The sequence below is a fragment of the Phalacrocorax carbo genome, chromosome 5 (assembly GCF_963921805.1).
Source record: "Phalacrocorax carbo chromosome 5, bPhaCar2.1, whole genome shotgun sequence".
Taxonomy (NCBI): domain Eukaryota; kingdom Metazoa; phylum Chordata; class Aves; order Suliformes; family Phalacrocoracidae; genus Phalacrocorax; species Phalacrocorax carbo.
The window spans coordinates 70,263,019-70,284,306 of NC_087517.1; the positions used below are offsets into that span (position 1 = coordinate 70,263,019).

The window sequence follows — 21,288 nt, forward strand, 5'->3', positions numbered from 1 at the left end:
GGATAACGTGACCTCTCCTCCCCTTGTCCCTCTCTGCTCCTCTCTTCTTGCTTGCTCACTTCATACAACCCAGGCAGTGGCACTAAGCCTTTTGATAAAATTACCTTCTGTTTTTCCCTACTTTGACAGTACCATTTCTTAAAACAAAGATGTTTAACTGAGTTTCTCGTTAGAAGGAACTATCAGACCTTCTAGCCCGACCCGTGCAACAGCTTTGAGCAGTGCAACCTCCAGCTGAAACTGTGGTGGGGTAATAGGTTTGGTGGTTTTTTTGCTGCCACAGAGAATTTATCAATGAGGCTGAGGTTACCGTCCTTGCTTTGCCCAGGAGAACTGTGGGGCTTCTCATCATGTGTAGTTGTGGGTTTGTGTTTCATCTGTTAAAAAAAAACTAAAACAACACAACCAACCAACCAAAAACCCCATGGTTTTGGTTTGGGGCTTTCACAGGAAGGAATATGTCCTGTTGAACTGTGAGAAACTGGCCGGTCTTTGCCCTTGGCTCAGCCCTGAGAGTCCGCATGGGCCGAGGGCTTCTCTGAGGGACTGGAGGAGTCAAAGAGACGTAGTGCAGATGGCCAGAAATTGTCAGTAATTAATCTGCTTCTGCAGTGAGCTTTTTTTTTTGGAAAAAAAAAGATACAAAAAGCCAAAGAAACAAATGAAACAACAACAGGAGTTCCCACCGAGAGCGCAGCGTACAGGTCCATTAGCGCATGGGTCTGACTTGCTGCCCGGTCTCCGTTCAGGTCTCTAAAAGGAGGCTTTGTGTCTGTCCTGTCAGGGGCAGAGGCTAGGTCTGCCAGCTTCTTCTAGCGGATCTTCAGGTCTCTGTGCTCTTTTCTGAAGGGATAAGCAGGGGTCTCTTCCAGACAAAACAGTGGGCACATCTGCAGATCTGTTTTGAGCTCCACCACCGGTTTCCAGCACAAAGCCAGGCGGCTCCCTGTCGCTTTGCCTGCGTCGGACCTTTGTGTAACAGATTTGTGCAATTTTGGGGCAAGATCCATCTCTTCCTTTCTTGCGTACGCGCAGCCCTTTGCACGAGTGCCTACCCCGAAATAAAAGGCCAGCGATCTCGGGAATTCCTTCCGCCCCGCGTGGGCAGAGCTGTCACAGGGATCAGCGCTTGAGGCGGGGGTACTGTATAAATAGCTGACGGGGACCTCCGCGGTTGTTCAGCGAGAACGGCTCGCCCTCGTGGGGCGTGCGGGGCCGTGCGGGCGCGGCGGGGCGGCGGTACCTTGCACAGCAGTGTGGTCCTGGCAGGGCCCTTCTCCGGCCAGGAGGTCAGCTCTGGAGAGGCCGGGAGATGGCAGGACGGGGGCGGCCCGCTCCCCGTTTGAGGACGCAGTTGGGTGGAAGAGCCCCAGAAAGGTGGCCGAGCACCTAAAGAGCCCCAGAAAGGTGGCCGAGCACCTAAAGAGCCCCAGAAAGGTGGCCGAGCACCTAAAGAGCTCCAGAAAGGTGGCCGAGCACCTAAAGAGCCCCAGACAGGTGGCCGAGCACCTAAAGAGCTCCAGAAAGGTGGCCGAGCACCTAAAGAGCCCCAGAAAGGTGGCCGAGCACCTAAAGAGCCCCAGACAGGTGGCCGAGCACCTAAAGAGCTCCAGAAAGGTGGCCGAGCACCTAAAGAGCCCCAGAAAGGTGGCCGAGCACCTAAAGAGCTCCAGAAAGGTGGCCGAGCACCTAAAGAGCCCCAGAAAGGTGGCCGAGCACCTAAAGAGCCCCAGAAAGGTGGCCGAGCACCTAAAGAGCTCCAGAAAGGTGGCCGAGCACCTAAAGAGCCCCAGAAAGGTGGCCGAGCACCTAAAGAGCCCCAGAAAGGTGGCCGAGCACCTAAAGAGCCCCAGAAAGGTGGCCGAGCACCTAAAGAGCCCCAGAAAGGTGGCCGAGCACCTAAAGAGCTCCAGAAAGGTGGCCGAGCACCTAAAGAGCCCCAGAAAGGTGGCCGAGCACCTAAAGAGCCCCAGAAAGGTGGCCGAGCACCTAAAGAGCCCCAGACAGGTGGCCGAGCACCTAAAGAGCCCCAGAAAGGTGGCCGAGCACCTAAAGAGCCCCAGACAGGTGGCCGAGCACCTAAAGAGCTCCAGAAAGGTGGCCGAGCACCTAAAGAGCCCCAGACAGGTGGCCGAGCACCTAAAGAGCCCCAGACAGGTGGCCGAGCACCTAAAGAGCTCCAGACAGGTGGCCGAGCACCTAAAGAGCCCCAGACAGGTGGCCGAGCACCTAAAGAGCCCCAGACAGGTGGCCGAGCACCTAAAGAGCTCCAGAAAGGTGGCCGAGCACCTAAAGAGCCCCAGAAAGGTGGCCGAGCACCTAAAGAGCCCCAGACAGGTGGCCGAGCACCTAAAGAGCTCCAGAAAGGTGGCCGAGCACCTAAAGAGCTCCAGAAAGGTGGCCGAGCACCTAAAGAGCCCCAGACAGGTGGCCGAGCACCTAAAGAGCCCCAGAAAGGTGGCCGAGCACCTAAAGAGCTCCAGAAAGGTGGCCGAGCACCTAAAGAGCTCCAGAAAGGTGGCCGAGCACCTAAGAGGGAGGGGCATGAAGCTGAAAGTCTCATTTAATTCCGCTCTAGACCTAAGGCGTAAGCGCTCGCGTGCTTTGCTAGTGACGTGGCGTTGCTCTTCCCTAGCCTCGTGTGTGTGAGCGGACGTCTCGGAGAGACCCAGGAATCTGCAGAAGGGGAAAGTGGCTTTTCTCTCATAACAGACCCCAATCCACACAATGAACCTCCGAAAGAAGTGGCGTGGGGGTCTGGCGGAGGATGGGTCCTGGCTGCAGGGTACGCCCGTGCTGTTCCAAAGACACACTGGAGTCACAACAGAAAGGAAAGTGGGGAAATTAAGCTTAGAAAACTACGGCAAAGCGGGTGCGCTGTCTCGGGGGGCTGAAATTCTGGTCACCCATCTTCTAGGCTTAGCTTTCCCCCCCCCAGAGTCGGTCACAGTCACCACCACAGCCATCCCAGCCTTTTAGATCACCTTTCCGTCGTAGCTCCCAGCGTTGTTCATAGGTAGTGAGGAATTGTCCTACAGCCTTTGGAGGGAGATTAGCTCCAGAATTAATGTCAGCGCTTCTGAGGTTAAGGAATGGTTTGGCACTCGTGTGTGAAGCTCCCTTTGCAGCTGAGGACTGCCTGAAAGACTCGGGGCAAGGGGTGAACCCAGCGTGCTGTGCTAAAGAGTGGTGTCCGATGGGAGCGGGACGGAGTCGGTGCTCTCCCTGCTCCCCTTCCGTGGACAACTCATCATTTATGGAGCTGCGGTAACATGCTGTGAATGAGTTTTGCTAGTCGAACTCTCTTGGAGGGTCGGTGAACCACGCTGGGGATAAGGAAATAGGAAAATATTGTCAGAGGTGTTCCTGAACTGCTGAAAATCCTAAATTGGCTTCTAATCACTGAGTTACCTCTGCAACCTTTGCCCTTAACTCAGTGATGAGGAGAACCCAAAGGACACTCGAACGGTGAGCGGGCCATGATTGTGGTTTTCTGTGCTGGGGAGGTTTGGTTTGTCTCCCGGAGCTTCTGGTACCTGTTGAGACGCTGTCTGCTGCCTCTGGGTTGGGTTCGGTTCGGAGCCCTGTGGGCTCTGCAGCGAGGAGGGGCCTCCAAGATATCTGAGAGGTAAAACTGCTCATAGAGCATCTCTTCGAGGGTAGTTTTTTTATAGTTTCCAAAAGATGGTGACCAGTAATGTTAATATTCACATTTATTGCAGTCAGACGTGAGAGCCGCGGGCCTGCTGTGGCTGTGCCTTGCAAGCACAGAGGAGCAGATGGTCCCTGACCTGCATGTTTTACCTCTCTGGGAAAGAAAGCTGTTGCTCCCTGCTAGGGGCAACGTCTTATTTCATGGCTGAGGCTGTCAAATCTTGCACTCCGACTGCCATATCCTCCTCGCAAGACTGAAACTCCCTCCCAGCAGGCTGCTTTCTCCAATGTGAGTTCATATACGGGAGGATTCAACCCCTGCTCAGCCTCCTGGTAATAAACAGACCAGACAGGGACTGCTGTAAACCTTCGTGTACGTCCCGAGCGGTGTTATTTCGACCTTTTCCAAAGCCTCTCCAGTATTTCCGTGCCCTCTTCCAGACAAACGGAGGCGGGCAGCGATGCCAGCGGCGGTATCCAGAAAAACCAGGACCATTTCTCCATCTTCGGCTCGATAGTCCCCTTGCGCGTGGAGAACGCGGCAGTCAGAGCTGCGACGTTGTGTCGGGGGCTTGTGCGGCTGTGGTTAGTCCGGAAAACCGGAGCTTTTCATTTAGTCTTTCTTTTTTTTTTTTTACTTTCCCCCAGCAGTTTCCCAGCCTGTGCGTGCTACTTTCCGGCGACATTCCTGCCTTTTGCTTTGTTTTTATGCAGCAGACAGATTGCTGTCACTTACCAGGTGATTCAAGACGCTCTGTAAGGATGAGCATTGGTTTTTTTTCCTTTCTCTGCTACCCCACCAACATGTGCCACCTTCAAACTTCGCCAGTGGAGAACAAAAAATGCTGAGAGGCTTTGGCCCAGGTACCAGTCCTTGGGGGTCTCTGCTAGTAACCCCTCTGCTCTTTGATGTCTCCATATTAACAGCTGTATTTTAGCTCTGTCAGTGTTCGGCGTCTCTCGTGTTGCCCCTGTCAGCTCCACGCGGGGGAAGTTTCGAATCAGGATGTCGTTCGGCATTAAGTGAAACGCACTGGAGAAATTCAGGGCTGTGGACGCTGCAGGGCAGGGGCTGCCTGGCCCGTACGTGCATGGACAACACCTAGCCCAGCAGACCTCGGGGGGTGTTGTTACAGAGGCACCTCAAGAATGAGCGTATTTAGCAATTTAAAGGTGCTGCTGGTACCACGAGCGTCGAGTGAGAAGACGAAAAGCGGATTTTGCAGGAAGGCCAGGCTTTCTGCTCCTCTTCCGCTGAAGTCAGCCGAACTGCTGCGGCTCAGCCCAGCTGGAGCTGTGGCCCTCATTCTTTTGGGGGGAAAACAAAAGAAGATGCATCTGGGGGAAAATAATTCCAAACATAGACAACCAGAGGGAGAGAGACAGCCTCCCTGCTCCCGGCTGCGGCAGATGCCGGGGTGGCAATGGGAAGCAATAGCACGAGGATTGTTGCGCGCAGGCTGGGGACAGTCGCAGGACACCGATAACGTCAGGCCGATGGTAGGCAGGACCGGAGGAGCTGGCCAGTGAGCGGCTGTGGTTAGAAGATAGTGAATGGCCCAGCTGTGCAATCCGTGTGCTATTTAGCACAAGGGGCACGGGCGGCGTGTGGAGATAAGAAAGGGAGCATTCAGGTCGGGCGCTGAGGAGGGCAGCCAGACGTGGAGGAGTTGGGGGGCTGCAGCATCGTCGCCCGAATGGAAGTGATGAAAGTCCAGACACACGGGGCAGAGCCCCAGGGAGCGAGCCGGGAATGAATGACCTTATGCTGGCCTGGACAGAAGGCTCTAAGAGGTTTTTTAATCTATTGATCTAATGACTCATACAATTTGTGTAATTTCCTTGCCTTTCCACTCTTCCCTCATAACTCGGCTCTTTGTCACAGTTCTGGCTGGCAGCAAGACAGACTTGTTCGCTCAGGACCTACACGCTGCTTTGCCCAGCAGGTGCTTTAGAACAGCAGCAGCGAGTCATCTCCGCTCTGGTGGAAGGAGCTGGGCGAGCGGTGCCGGGAAGCAGCAGCAGTTTCTGCCTGCTCTCCTCCGCGCTGGAGGGCGATGGAGGGAGCAGAGGAGGGGTGGCTCCCAGAGGTCTGCCTGGGCCAGGTACCAGGAGAAGGCTCTCGATTTACTTTGCAGGTCCCTGACCTTCTTCATGCCTCTCTTCTGCGCTCAGTCCTTCGTGAGAAGGTCTTACCCACTGTCATCCTTCGCTCGTGCTTCTGCGCCCGCGGCTCAGGCGGTGCCGCCGTGAGGGTTACCTCGCTTTGGGCGCATCCCCCCCTTATTTCAGTCCCAGTATTTGCCTCCGCTTGTCTAATGCGCGGAGACGACTCGTTCTGCGCATCACAGAATCGTTAAGGTTGGAAAAGATCTCTCGCATCATCAAGTCCAACCATTTAAGTGCTGCGTCTACACGTCTTTTAAATACCCCCAGGGATGGCGACTCCCCCGCCTCTCTGGGCAGCCTGTGCCGATCCCTGACCGCTCTGGCAGTGAGGAAATGTTTCCTAATATCCAATCTAAACCTCCTCTGGTGCAGCTTGAAGCTGTTTCCTCTCGTCCCATCACTGGTGACTTGGGAGCAGAGACCAACCCCCCCCTCACTACAGCCTCCTTTCAGGTAGGTGTAGAGGGCATCGAGAGCCTGAGGAGCTGCTCTGCCTGTGGGAATGCGTGCGGGCAGTGCCTCCCACCTCCCCGGGCCCGGGGTGACCTCCTCATCCTCGCCGCCGTGTGCTGCCCTCCCCACACAGCGTCCTTGAGCAGCGTGCCAGGCACCTTCCCTCTTGGTTTGTACCACTCCAGACAGCACGTTTCTTTGAAGCGAGACCCAGAACACACAGAGAGCTTGCAGGGTGGGTGGAATCCAAGCAGCACGTTTGGTATCTGATTTGTATTGTCTGGTAACTGTTTGCTAAATCCCTGGTGCAGGAGCTATGTTCCGGTGCAGGAGACAGCTCAGAGTTAGTCAGAAAATGCAAACAACGAATTTTTTTAAAAGCAAAAGAAACCTCAGTTTCGGTCTGAAAGGCTGTGTGGAGATAGTCGGCGTGGCAGTAATCCCTAGGGATCTTTTTTTTTTTTTTTTAATAGTTATTTTAATTGCATCGTTACTTGATATCTATTGTGGGAGGCTAGAGAAGCTTAGCATAGCTCAGGAAGAGGCAAATCATGAAGGTGCCTGAGCTAGTCCACAAATACCTTGTTGAAAAGTAGCTTTCTTGGAGCAGAGGACTCTTTAGTCTGGTAGTTAGGGTGTGGAGATACAGCGTGCAAACTAGGATGAGGAGCTAAAGGGTAGAAATGGATTAGTGTGGCCCCTTCCTCAGGCGCTTAATTCATCAGCTGAAGCCTGATTCAGAATTGTGTCTGTCCGAAGGATGCGTCCTCTGCAGTGAGGAACTCTGGCCGCCGGGTAAGACTTGGACCGCTGCAGCGGGGATGCGTTGCATCTCCTTGGGGAAAGAAGTGAGTGCCCTGTGCCTGTGACCCTGACTGCTCCTGGATCCTGCGAGGTGGCCTTGCATCTCGGGAGGTTTGTGCCACGGGTGCAGCAGAGGTAGACGAGGGCTTATGGCAGCGACGGCAAAGGAAATCTGACGACGTAAGAAGCTTTTGGTGCCCTTTGTGGTTTTCGCAGGAGTCAGTTCTGGAGCAAATGCTATTGCAGTGTAGCACTGAGAGCAAGTTCTGTACGGTTTCACATCCCAGCTGTGTGAGAAGAAGGGAAAGCCTGATGACCTGACATTCCTGCTTGTGAAAGATCCGTGTTGGTTGCACAAAGGTAGTGATGGCCCTCCCCAAGCCCTGGCAAAAGCCCCATCTAGATAAAACGCTCTGCTTTCTTACACTCAGTCTCCTCTGGAGGCTGTCCAGACTGGACAGGAGAGACCTTGTTGCCTCCCAGTTAGAAGGGAGGAACGAGACGCCCGATCTGGACGTGGTGTTCCAGGCAATGCTTGGCTGCCTGTAGGTTTGTATTCTGTTGCTGTTTGATTATTAATCTTTCTGCCTAAGGATTGTTTTGTGCTGGGGGATTTCCAGGAGAGGCAGCGCAGCTCCAAGTCCCGAGCCCCCCACGCGTGTGGTGCGCAAGTCTTCAGAACTGGGCTGAAAGTGGTCTCCGGGGTGGCTGCCGGATCTCCAGGTTTCCTAAGAGCCTTTCCAAGAGCCACAAGCTCAGCAGTGTTGGCATCTCTGCAGCAAGGTCAGTGTCGGGGAACTGTGTCCCTGGGCTCTCTCCATGGCAGGAGCAGAGCAGCAGTGACATTGCTCAGCCGTCTGCCGTCAGCCTTGTCAAGTCCCGATGCTTCTCTGAGTCTTTATTCAGGACTCAAGACCCGAGGGAACGGCAGGGAGATGTGCCAGGGGAGGGTTAGGCTGGGCATTAGGAGAAGGTCCTTCCCCCCGAGGGTGGTGGAGCCCTGGCACAGGCCCCCCAGGGAGGCATCACGGCACCAGCCTGGCGATGTTCCAGAAGCCCTTGGACACGGCCCTCAGAGACATGGTGTGAATTTGGGGTGTCCTGTGCAGGGACAGGAACTGGGCTCGATGGTCCTTGTGGTCCCTCCCAGCTCAGGGCATCCTATGGTTCTATGATTCTATGATTTATTGCCTCTCCCAGTAACCGCCGAGCACGGCGAGGCCCTGGGCAGCTGGGTCAGAGTCTCTGCTTGATGCCGGTACGTAGCTGATAATAAATATCATTATTTTTTTCTCATATTGCTGATATGCTGTGGTGACAGGGAGCTCACGCACATAGATGTTACCCTATAGAAAAAGGTCACTCCTGTCCCCCCAAAGCTGCAATCTAGGTAAAGTTAGTGGGCTGCTGCAGAGAGAAGCACCCAAGAGCAGAAGCTTTGGCTTATGTCTTCTTTTCAACTGCCCGGTCCTTCACCCGCAGCCCACTAAAGCGTGGTGAAGCGGGGTGGCCACGTGGCCGGTGTGCCGAAATCTCGCTCGGGGCACGGCTGGAGGAGCCGGGCGCGTGGTGCTGCTCTGCCTCGGGTCAGGCAAGCCCACCCCCATGAAGGGGGCTCAGCAGAAGGGAGCCGGAGGCCTCTCCCCATGCCCGTCTTCCTCCTGGGCTGGGGAATGGAGGCGTGAGGGTGGCAGAGCCTCGTGCAGCAGTACCTCCCCGCCGGTCCCGAGCTCAGGAAACACCAGATGAAGTGGTCTCCTCTGGGCCTGTTGTCCCCGCTGCCAGCCCTCCGACGCCCTCAGTCCAGAGAGAGAGATAAAGGCGTTGTCTTCTGCCTCTGCAGGACTCCAAACAAACAGGGCAATGTGCCCCCCTGGGCAGGCACCTTGGACCCCGCCAAATGGCGATGCTTGTGTGGGTGCTGCTGTTCCTGCCATCTTAGTGCATGAATGGACAAGCGGGGCATTGACGGCTGCGGGGACACACACAAACGCTCCACTGTGTCCCCTCTCACACCTTCCCCTCCTCCTTCTCGGCCCCGATGCCCGGAGGACAATGGCTCTATCCATGCCAAGGTTCACAGCTGGCAAGGGCGGGGGAGAGGCCAGGACAAGGGTGGAGAGCCGGAAGGAGAAGGGACTCAGGAGGGTCCGGAGGGATAACAGCTCTGGGAAGGAAGGAACGAGGGGAGATGGGGGAATCTGAGAGGGGCTAGAAGAGGTGAAGGTGCCGAGGAGTGGCCGGTGGAGAGGCCAGAGCGGGCAGTAGGAAGGCGGGAGAAGAAAGAGGAGGGCTCAGGGAGGTTTGGGAGGGAGGACGGGGCTCGGGCATCTCTTCTGCGTGGAGCTGCCCGCCTTGTCCCGCAGGGCTCCCCGAGGGCCATGCCCATGCCCTGCGGTGGTGTAGCAGGATGGTTTGCTCTGGCTCTTCACGCCTGGTCTGTCTTGAGATATGTCTCACCACATACCTTGTCCTCCCCGAGGGCTGGGAGATGGAGAGAGGGCATTCTCTCTCTATACGTACGCCTATACAGGGTATATATCCTGGCTCATATCCCCTTCCTGCTAGTATATCAGGAGTAGCAAGGATGTGTTAAATGGTTAGGGACACTTCCCAGCTTACCCAAAGGTGCTTTCATCAGATATATTCACCTGTGCGTGTAAGCTAAGGGGTTTTGGGCCTGTGTGAGAGCAGAAGGGAGCTTTCCAGGGGACATGGAGGTGCTGCTGTGGATGGTGCTACTGACTGCGGACACTGGGCTGCAGGCTGGCGATCGTTTGGTTGTACCTCTCACCAGTGCGGTTCAGTACTCTGAGTGTTTTGCCGCTGGTGCTGGTCCATGGTTCAGCCAAGTTGTTGCTCCAGGATCTTCCTGGCCACTGGAGACCCTGTAACATATTTATCCACTGTGATAAATCTGGGGTCTTGGCTAAATCCTGCCTGTTCCATATCTCCGTTCCCTCTGATGCACTACATTCCCTGCATCCCACCCTGGCTGGCATGGGAACGCGGTGGTTTCTCCTCTCAGCAGTGAGAGGGTTGCAGTGGGGTTAGATGTGGGAGCGGGGATGCTGTCTGGGAGCTCACCGAGAGCAAAAGAGAGCTGCTGGGGAGGAAGAGGTCAAGCACGGTCGGGCTGGGTACGTTCTTGGTCTCTCCATGGAGAAGGTGTGGGGGGAAGGTGTGTGAGTGAGTATGCTCAAAGCCCTTCTCAGTTGCTCCATTCATTAGTTCATTTCAAATATGTGACACACAAATTAGGCTCCCTGGAGCCCACACGGTCCGTGTAACACCCAAATTCTCACAAACCCCCTTCTGCTTAGCCCTGAGTTTGGTGTTTTCCCCAGGATCTTGTCCCACGGCCTCCCAGTGCTTTGCCTTGGCTGTGTTCCTGGTGTGACTTTGCATATTGGGTTTTCTGCTCTGGCATGAACAGGGGATGCACGAGCTGCCCCATGCACGAGCCCCTGGGCTTGTGTCAGCACTGGTGTGGCCAGCAGGGGCCGGGCAGGGATGGGGCCCCTGTGCTCGGCCCTGGGGAGGCCCCACCTCGAATGCTGGGCTCAGGTTTGGGCCCCTCGGGACAAGAAGGGCCTTGAGGGGCTGGAGCGTGTCCAGAGAAGGGCAGCGGGGCTGGGGCAGGGTCTGGAGCACAAGTGTGCTGGGGGGCGGCTGAGGGGGCTGGGGGGGTTTAGCCTGGAGAAGGGGGGGCTGAGGGGAGCCCTTCTCGCTCTCTGCAGCTGCCTGAGAGGGGCTGGAGTGAGGGGGGGGTCGGTCTCTGCTCCCAAGTCACCAGTGACAGGGCGAGAGGGAACGGCCTCAGGCTGCGTCAGGGGAGGTTTAGGTGGGAGATGAGGGGAAATGTCTTCCCTGCCAGAGCGGTCAGGCCCTGGCACAGGCTGCCCAGAGAGGTGGGGGGGTCACTGTCCCTGGGGGGGTTCAAATACCGTGCAGATATGGCACTTGGGGCCACAGTTTAGGAGTCCTGGGGGTGTTGGGTTGGTGGTTGGACTTGATGATCCCAGAGGTCTTTTCCAACCTTAATGATTCTGTGATTGCTTTGGAGGGGCAGGGCTGTCCTTGGTGATGGGCTGGCAAGGGAATGTCCCCAGGATGGGACACGGGGCGCGGGCTGCACCTCTGCATCGACTGGGTCAGCCCTACCCTTTGTGATGGGAAGGGGCGCATGCTGCGTTGCGTGTGTGTGGGAGAAGGGCGTCCTAATGCGACTGAAACTGCTTAAGGATGGGATTTAGGAGCGAGTAGCCAGCCGGTGTGGCTCAGCGTAGCTCCATCAGTGCCAGACCAAGTGAAGGCCCCTGAAGTCAAGCAGTTGCATGCGTAGAAGTTTTCCCCGCTGGCAGCCCGTGCAGACCCCAGCAGGCTGTCCCGGAGGGGCCGAAGGAAGACGATAGAGGGGCTCACCCCGTGGAGGAACCGTGCTGCCGGGGGGCCCCTTTCAGTGCCTCAGGCAGCTGGGGCTTCGCTCTGGGGTGGTCCCGAGAGCGCTTTGGGGGAGATGGGGGAGTGGTCTGGCTTGGCGTCCCACTCGGGTTACAGGAGCCACTTCTGCTGGGAGTGACTGGTTATCGTTACAGTCAGGTAATAAAGAGCATTAATTAAGGAGGAATGCTGGGCTGGTATCTGGGGGGAGGAAGGGGCTGCGGGGTCGCAGTCCCTCCCGACGGAGGGGATGTTTCTACCCCTCTGTACCCTCTGGGCAGCCCAGGGTTGGGCACGATGACGAGATCGCCCTGCTGTCCCGTACGCAAGGAGCTCCGTCCCTGCAGCTGGCTCTGCCCGGCTGGCGGATGCGTAGCCCAGGTCTCTGGGCAGGGACAGGATTTTTTTGTGGCCCCTCGCCATGTCCCACTGCAGACAGGGCAGGCGTGGGAGGGATGCCATTCCCAGCCGGAGCGGAGTGGGGCTGTCGCGGTGCTCTTCGGGCTTCCCCTGTATGGCAGAACCAGCCGGGCTCCTGCTGATTAAGAAGTGGGTCTGAAGACGAGCACCAGCCCCGCAGCTCCCCGAGCTTAGGCGGTGTTTGGTTAGCCAGCCGTGGCACGGATTCCTCGTGCTCGCGCCCAGGCCGGCATCCAATCCACCAGGGCCGAAGGATAAACAGGGGACGAAGCAGAAGCGGGTGCTGAGCAGCGTGAGGCCCCCGGGGAATGTGCCGATGCGGCGGCCCAGCCTGCCGATTGCACAACCCCTCAAGCACAGCCGCAGGAACGTGCCCGCGCCGGGGCTCTGCACCTCGCTGCGGCACCGGCCGCCCCGGCGTGGCGCGCTGCTGCTGAGCTTCGCGGGTAACGCCGTGCCGTACCAGGTAATGGCTGGGGGGCCTTCGCGCCCGGCAGCACTTGCTGAGGCTGGCTGGACTTGTCCTGCTCAGCTCCGTATCCCACCGATGCTCGGCACCCGCTCCAGTGCGTGCTGGAGAGCTGCTGGGAGAAGGAACGCTGCGCCTCGCCCTGTGGGACCATCAGCCAGGAGCTCCTGGGGCATCCTGGTCCTGTTCCACCGTGCTGGATATTTTATTATTGCCTCCCTGTTCAGCAGTGACTTTGTCACCGGGGTGCTCTGTGCCTCAGTTTCCCCATAAGCCCTAATTTGCTTCGCGTAGAGAGGGCACCAAGCGGAGGCCCTTGGGCAAGTGGAGGTGCTTTGCTGGTTGCCCTGACCAGCTGAAGGACCATCCCAAAAGCTATGGGCTCTCCAGCACGCTCCAGCCACCTGCGCTGTACCGCCGGCACCGTGTCCACACGCCTCCTCTCTCTGCTGTGCCGGACCTGGCGGCTCCCCGGCCCGCCGTGGACACGAGCGAGCCGCGTGCCCTTCGCACCAGGTTTCAGGTGAAGCTTTGCACGTAATGGCTTTGGCCCACCTGTAGGTCAAGGACTTCAAAGCAAAGGGTCGGTGCCGGTCTCCTGCAGGCTGCTCCCTCTCCTGGCTGCACTGCCCAGCGTGTCTCTCGATTCGAAGGCAGCGCAGCAAGGCTCCTCCAGAGCTCTGGGACCTCCTGTCCCGGCCATGCCGGCAGCAGGGCGGGAGGTTTGGCTGCCGCTGGAGCGCTCCTTGTCCTGTCTGGAGTGAACACGGAGCGGCACTACAGCCGGCGACGCGTGCCGCACTTCAGGCAAGTGTTTTGGAGAAACAGCCGGACTTTCAGAGCAGCCCGTGGTGGCGGCCATCGCTTGTACCTGTCTGTTTTGGGAGGCAGGCCGGGCTGAGATGGCAGGGAATGGAAAGGTGCGGCAGGCAGGCTTGGTGGGGTCTGTGGCTGTCCGTTCGTCCTAATCGCGGTCCTCACGGCACTCAGATCAGAGCACGGTGCTTCATTTGTAAGGCAACCCTGCAAACCCCCGGTGGGGCCCTGAAACCCAGAACAAAAATTCACCCTCTGGTATGTGGCTTCGGTGCCACGGGGAGGCTCTGGGCTTGGCACAGCCTCTTCTCTTCCTCCTCATCCCTAGTGCCCCCCCCCCCGCCCTTGGCTGATGTTGCCCAGCCTCTGAAAATGGTTGACCTCATTGTCATCTCCAGGTTCCCACATCTGGTTCTCGTTAGTGGATCCCAGGATGAGGTTCTTCAGCTCTCTCCCTTCCTCCCACCCCCAGGTGACCCAGGCAGGATTATGGGTGATTAGAAGACAAGCAACAGAGCAAGAATAGGTGGGGGAGGGACTGTTATAAATAGAAATACCATAAACTTATCAGCCTATCACTCGAGGTAAATTCTGGTTTTAATCTCTCAGACCTGTAAATATGACGACTCACGGGGGCCAGGCGCTGTTAACTCTTTCAGAGCCCCGCGTGCCCATCGCCGATGGGAAGCGGGATGCAGCGGAGCACCTGAAAGCGGGACAAGTCCTTGAGGCGAGAGGATGCCACTGGGAGGGACAGGCTGGCAGAGCCCCGCTGTCAGAGCAGGGGCAGGGAGGAGACGGCAGCGCGGGAAGCACCTCCGTTTGGATGGCAGTTGTGTTTGGAGGTTTGGGGAAGGCAGAGAAAACCAGTCCAAACATTGGGATTCCTGACATTCTCACACGTACGGGGGCCTCTGCTCGCCCGGCTCCGCTCACGAGGAGGGTGCTGCGGGTTTAACATCTTGTTCTTCAGGCAAAGTTTACTTTTTGGGGATCTCCTCAACCCTTTTGCAAGGGAAGGGTTAGAAACTGGAGCGGACGGAGGGGTGACACGGTGTGAGTGCCGGGTGGCGATGCGGGGGCCCAGGGGAGGGCAGGACGTAGGGACCGGGCAGGTTTGGGAGTTTCTTTGCAGCAGCGTCGATTGAACAATTTGTGAAATAGGAGGTTATCCAGGAAGAGTTTGGCCTGAGGAGTCTCCGTGTCTGTACAAGGAGGTCAGCATGTTAGATGTGGCTGAATTTCTTGGCCCTGGTGCCCTTCGGCCCTGGGATGTTCACTGTGTGCAGAGAGCATCAATAAGCCGGTTGGCGAGAGGAGTTGGGCAGCTCTGCGGGTGCCCGCAGCACCTCTCCCAGCTTGCTGCTCTGGGATGGAAGGCAGAGGTCACCCTGCTGAGCTTCGGGGACATCAGAGGGGTTACAGGTGACAAGAGCCCTCACGTACTCTTTGGAGCAGGCGCTGGTGCAGGGCTGTAGACTGGAGATGCTGTGTGGGGATTGCTGCTGTTCTCCCCACAGCGAGAGGGTGAACACCGGCAGCACAGGGGAACTCAGAGCATCCCTGGGCTCCTGCCTCTCTCTTGCTGGGAAGAGGAGACGTGGGAGTCTGTCTCATGCCGAGCTGGGTGGATGTCGAGCTTCCCAGGGTCCCTTCTCAGTGGCTTCTTGCTTCCTCCTAATCCCCACTTTGGAGGGGGAGGGAGTGTTGTTGGTGTCATTAGGAGCTCGTGACTCTATGGAGAGAAGTATTAGCTTTTAATTAATCACCTAAGCTGGCTTTTGGTAAGGGCACAGCCTGCGTGGAAGCTACGGGTGGCGGGACGTTCCTTGTGCAGGTTTGCCGGCGAGACGCGCCGCCCTGACATCCCCCATTTCACCATAGCTGGTGCGAACGCCTCTGTCCCCAAACAGAGGAAAACCCTTTATTTTCAGTGGGCAGCCCCTTCCCATCGCACATGCGCAGCCGGGCCCCGCCACGGCTGTTATCACGTCTCGAACAGCTCCGCAGCGGCGCGGCTGACACACCTCTCACGTCACGGTGCTTATCTCACCCTTTGCGTGGGTCTCAGCTGAGGGCTCCTGAAGGTGACTTTTAAGACAAGGTAGCAATGAAATAGGGAAGCCGAGCAGCACTGCTGTCTCTTGAGAGCCTCCTGTCCTTTCTGGATAGGTCCTGGGCTCCTCTTCCACTGTGGAGAAGCTCCTGGAGTTTGGAGGTGTGAGGGAAACCCACTGGGGTCAGGCATCTTGAGAATTTATCTTGGATAGGCTCAGTAGCTTGTAGAAAGGCAGCAAAATTGGTAAAATGCCTTTTTTTACTTCTTTGAACCTGCGTCCCAGCCCTGGAAGTCGGGATGAAAAGTTTTCTGATAGCTTTTGTGGTGGATGTTTGCCGAATACATCGTGTGATTTATAGGGCGGCCTCCTTGGCCAGGAGCGAGGCAGCGGAGAGGGGGCAGCGCTCAGCCCCTGGCAGACGGGTTTCAGCTGATGTTAAGGGGTCACAGCGGCCGAGGAGCAGCCGCTTGTAGAAGAGGTGCCTCGGTAGAGCCACGCATGGTGAAGTGTCGGGAGCGGGCTATAGCAGCGGTCCTCGGGGATGAGCCAGGGACACAAGCACCCACGGTGCTGGCCGTCGGTGAGCTCTTCCAGTCAACCGTAACCTGGAGAAGGACAACGGCATGATTGCTACCACGTCACTGGAACTTCAGGAGAGGACTTGGTTGTCCCAGAGGAGTAACCCCTGTGCTGACCTGGGGTCTGCAACTATATAAGCGAGGTGCTGGCACAGCTCGGGACCTCATAGGCTCTGCCTGCCCTGCCCTCTTCTCGTCATGACGCTAGCCTGGCAGCAGCATCGCGCATCCCTGCTCCAGCTGCATCCTTTTGTAGCAAGAGTTCGTGCGGGAGAGCATCATCAGCGCCTTCTCCCCCAAGTCCCCGGGCTCTGCTGCGGAGGCGCGTGGTGCACAAAGGGTTAGGTGTCTCACAAGTGAACGGCTACCCAGGTTTTTTCCCCTCTAGCCAGGGTTACTAAGGGAGAGATCCCTCCATCCGCGCACACACCCTGTCCGTTTGGCAGAATTCCTAGCTGGATTTATTTCTGCCGATTTGCTTGTCTTGGTATGAAAGGGATTTGCAGAGGGGAGAGCTGCAATTGGCCGGGGGTGGGCTGAAACCCCCCGCCCTGGGTTTTGTGGTTCAGTGGCTGACCTTTCCCCAGCGCATGGTCGGCGGGGGGAGGCAAGGGTCAGGGTCTTCTCCTGGGCAAGGGACGCCATGCTTTAACGTGGAGCCGCGGGGTCTTTCAGGAAGGGCCGTCTTTGTTATCTGAGCTTGGGGAGGCTGGGGGAGCTGGGCCTTCTCTTCCACTTTCTTGGCAGTGTCTTTGGCACCGAGGGCTGGCACCGACCCCAGAGGGCTGCAGACTCCCACTTCAGAGAGACAGATAAAGAAAGCACTTTCTGTCAACAAAACCCAGCCCAGCTTCCCCAGAACAGGAGAGGGGAGGAGGAGCCCTCTGGGAGAAAGGAGAGGGAAGTCCACCGCTTGCCTGTGCAGGAGAGGAGAGGGAGGAAGGCTCCTGCAGGGTCGGGGGCTGATCCATGGCAGCGGCGGAGAAATTCCAGTGCGTTCGGCAAAGCGGAGGCAAGGGTCCAAAGGGAAGGAAACCAGCTTTCCAGAGCACCCGCTGAGCCCACGCTTACAGCCCTGCCTCTGCGGGGATTGCTCTTTCCCGTTTCCCGTAAAAGGGAGCCCCTCCATCAGCCCCGGCGAGGCCAGCGGCTCTTGCAGCTTTGCTGACAAAGCTGTTGCAGGCCACGTCAGCGCCAGGTTGGTGGTGGTGGTTGGGCAAGACCTGGCTCTCGTGCTCTGTGGAGCCACGTGTCTTGCATCGCTCAGGCCTGACCCCACGGTCTCCCTTCTCCCACGTGTCCTGAGCCCAGCCCCGGGAAGCCCGCGTGTCCCACAGCCAGAGCGTAGCTTGCAAATCGCCGCAGACAAACCCCACCTGTATGTCCGACTTCCCGGGCAGTGGCACCACCCTGGCTTGTCCCACACACCCCATCGTCTGGGATGCAGATGGGTGTGAAGAGATGGCAGTCCTCAAACTGAAGGATCTGCTGATCTTCTCAGATCAGTTTCTTGACTCTGCAAAGGTCTGGCGATGTTTCTGACCTATGAAACAAGGGCCTTTCGTGTCCTTCTCATGGCTCATGCTTCCACCTCCTCTCCCCTCGCAGGCCACGACATTAATGGAGCTCTGGAACCATCTAACATCGACACTAGCATCCTGGAAGAGTACATCAGCAAGGAGGACTCACCAGATATGTAAGTGCTTCTCTTGCTCCGCAGCAGGGACAGTGTTCACTGTCGTTTTCTACGGAGAGATGTTGAGCAATTTCCAGCCCTGCAATTCGAGGAATCATCTAGAAGTCACTGTGCACCCTGGCTGCGCCTCTGTCCCTCCTAGAGTCCCCCCTTATTGCTCTTTGCTTACTCATTTCCAGTCCTTCCTCCTGTCTTTTCCTGGCTTCTTGCCTTTGATTTTCCCCAGTCTCTTCTGTCCCCTCTCTTTCCCCTCCTGAGGGCACTGCGAAAGACACCTTAATTTGAGCAACGAGAAAGCAAACACTGGGAGCTCAGCGAGAAAGGTTAAATCCCCAGCACACCACGAGCATGGAGAAGGGAAGGGTGTCCCTGTGTGTGCTGACATTGGCTAAGGCGGGGGGAGCGGACCTGGACAGCCCCCAGGGTGATCTGGGCCGCAGGGTGGGAGCAAGATCTTTGGGGCTGATGTGACAAAGAGGCTTCCCTGTGCTAGCCCGTAAGCAGAAGCACGGTGAGCAGCTCCTGCTGTCTTCACAAGCTTTGAGGTTGGTGTCCTGGGCACTTTTGACCCTTACAGCTCCACAGGTGGATTTTGCACCCTTGGGGTTGCATCAGTGCCACCAACCCAGGTGACTGACCTGCCTCCCTGTACGCTCCTGCTGGTGCCACCACAATGCTGCCTGTTTTGCTGTTTTCTGGGTGTCCCCGAGCACCTGAGTGGCTCCGTCCCCATTGCTGCGTGGCTGGGGAAGGGAGGGGTGGGCAGAAAGTACCGTCTACCTGTCCTTCTGCTGAGGTTGTCCCCTTCTCTCCCTCAGCTGTTTCCCTGACATCCCCGCTTCAGCCAGCTATGCACACCCCCAGCCCTCCAGCTCAACCACCATCAACGCGCCTCTTGCCGGCTCCATCGCCAATGTGACCAACCCCGCTTCCAGCGGTTCCCTCCACCTTCCTGCCCCAGGCAGCCAGATCCCAATCCGGCATGGTCCTCTTCTGGCCAACCCTTGTGGACCCGGCTATGGTGCTCACCTCAACTGCAATAACAACAATGGCATGGTGGTGCCCAAGGGCTACCTTGGCGGCCACTGCCTAAACAACGTGGTCCCTCCAATCAAATCAGAGCCCAAGGCCTCCTACGCACCTGGGTAAGTGGGGTTGGGGTGGCAGGACAAGGGCAAATGGTGGGACAAGTGCTCCTCCAGGCTGGTGGGACCTGGAGGGTTGGTGTAGTTTGGCCCACAGTGCCTTAACTGCTGGCAGCGCCGGCCTGTATTAAGCCCTTGCTTCACAGAGAGATTTTTTTTTTACAGGGGTAGGTCCTGAAGTTTGCTGAAAGGTTGTTTGGTAGATCTTGTCTGTGTGCATTGAGTTAGAGAAGCTCAGTAACATCCCCCACGTCTGCAGGTGATGGTCGAGCCGTCGGCTCTGGGTGACCAGCATATCTATGCTGCACACCTACAAGCGTGTGATGGGAGAATATTGTAGCTCTGTATTTTTTTGAGAAGGAAGAGACACAGAATAAATTTGGACAAGACAACGTTCAGTCTCCAGGATGTTCCCGTGACCATCCCAGGGGAAGATGTTAACTAAACTGGGCAGAGAGGTGTACTACTTGGCCTGATGTTGTAGATACTCCACTCGAGAAGAAAAAGACGGCATCTGAGCTGGATTTGTACTCCTTTGCAATGAGCTCTGGATGCAGGCCGGGTGAAGGGGCAGAGGATGACCAGGTTTTGGTATTGCTGATGGACTGAACTGGACAATTAGTCCTGGGAGGAGAAAAGATGGGGTTCCTGCTCTCTGGGATGGCCTTGCCTGGAATAGGTAGGAAGGAAACGACCCTGGCAGGCTGGGAGAGCGCAGCAACGTGGCACCTGCCATCTGCAGTGGCCAAAGGGGCCAGACAGAGACCTCAGTAGAGGGCACTTTGGCAGGCGTAGCACGCTGAGAGGGTATGGCCCTACAGCGGTGTCAGGGCCAGCACCTGGCCTGCACAACGCCTGACTGCCTGGAGTCCCAAAGGGAAGATCATGTCTGGTGTCTTCCCCCTCGTGCACCAGTCTGGTCTGTGCTGCTCTCCCCCGGTCACAGGGGAGTGGAACAAGACGATCTGAAGGCGGGCAGATGAAAATCAAGGTGTGCAGCAGCGTATTCATCAGCAGGAGGCCTTGGCGGTTGGCGATAGTCATGCCACGAGGAGCTGTGCCGTGGTCCAGCCTGGCTCCGTCGCACAGGCGGTGGGTGGCCCTGATGCGCTTTCTGCACAGCCGGTCTCTGTGCTTTCTCCAGTGGCTGTAAGAGACGAGGCCAGGATGGCCCCGGGACTGCTCGTCTCTGCAAGTCCCTGTCTGGCTTTTCTCCCTCTGCCTTGTGCCCTCTAGTGTTGCCAGCAAGTACGGCGATTCCCAGATTTGGAAGCCTCCAGCACGCTGAACCAACGGTTCAGCCATAACGTAGCTCCGTTGGGGTGACTTTGGCCCTTTGGATGACCTTGGAAATATCTAGAAAGAGAAAAGCTAAACAAAATCTGCCCTTATTTTATTCCCAGCCCGGGGAGTTCTCCCTTGCTGGGTACCCTGAGGGCTACGCGCAGCTCAGGGGGAGCCCTGCCCAAAAGCATGACGTGATGCCTTGTCACGTCCTTTTCTTCTGCATGCATCTGGCATTCTCCGGGACGTGCGAGGTCATGAGTAAGGATCATGGCTTGCTATTAGAGGTGGAGACCTTGCTTTGGATGTAGATGAACTGGGTCAGCTCTGATGGCAGCAGTTCTTCAGCCTCCCGGAATGACTCTTCCCCGATGTACTAGGCTTTTCCCGGAGGAGCAGCGTCTCACGCCTTGGATACCAACCGACCCTTCCCTTGGACTGGGAACATCCACGCTACCTCCCTGTGTGAATTCTGCAGTTTCTACCTTTCTGCTGCAAGGCCTTTCCCACCCTCCAGGATTCCCTGAATTGTCCCGGGCTCTTTTGTTATCGGCCAGACCTTGGCTTGCTGAGGCACAAACCCTAATAAATTCATAGGAAATATAGCACGAAGTCACGGCCAGCGTGGCAAGGAGCCTGGAAATAAGGCTGGTGATAGAAGCTCCAGACCAAGCGTGGGAGGGGAGTGGTGGAAAGGTGCTACAAGTGAAGGTGGAGGATGAGGGGAAGTATGGTGAGGGCTCTTTGTTGGGGTTACCCTACCTCATCTCTCCCCAGCTACAGCTGTGTACCACTTACCACGGAGAACCAACCCCTTTACTGGGTCTTGGGCTCCTCTGGAAGGTCCTGGTGGGTGTCCTGGCTCGCAGCTGTAGTTGTGGGTGCCATCAGGAGCAGAGTTTGAGAGAGGGGTGTGTGTGTCGTGTACTGCACCTTTCCTCCCCGCAGCCCTAAGACCCTCGTTTGCTTTTTGGCCAGCTTTCGTCCAAGAAGCACTGGTTTGCCTGGGATAATTTTGCAGCCACAAAGCTGACGGTGTAAGATGGGGGAATGGAAAAGGCTCCCTGCTGAAAATAGATGGAGCGGACTTTGCTGAGGTCCTGGGCTGCCAAAACCTGCTGGTGCTTGCTGAAGCTGTGTGTCACTGGCGATGGAGCGGATACGGATGGGCAGAGGAGGTATCTCCCTGCCAAAGATCGCCACAGGACAGAGCATACTGCAAACGGGGAGGTGAAGAGAGCCTTTCTCTGGAGCACAGGCAATGGTTGCTCCAGCCACCAGAGCCACCGTCTCCCTG

At 57.0% G+C, this 21,288-nt stretch overlaps 1 protein-coding gene across 5 annotated transcripts in view; it reads left to right on the forward strand.

Moving 5' to 3' along the window:
- Positions 1 to 21,288, forward strand: part of MYRF (myelin regulatory factor) — a 75,330-nt gene that overhangs the window by 18,393 nt on the left and 35,649 nt on the right. For all 5 annotated transcript variants that reach the window (XM_064452994.1, XM_064452998.1, XM_064452995.1 and 2 more), the window contains exons 2-3: positions 17,475 to 17,562; positions 18,381 to 18,707. In XM_064452994.1, coding sequence (XP_064309064.1) covers positions 17,475 to 17,562; positions 18,381 to 18,707 — 415 coding nt within the window. The remainder of the gene's footprint in view (positions 1 to 17,474; positions 17,563 to 18,380; positions 18,708 to 21,288) is intronic.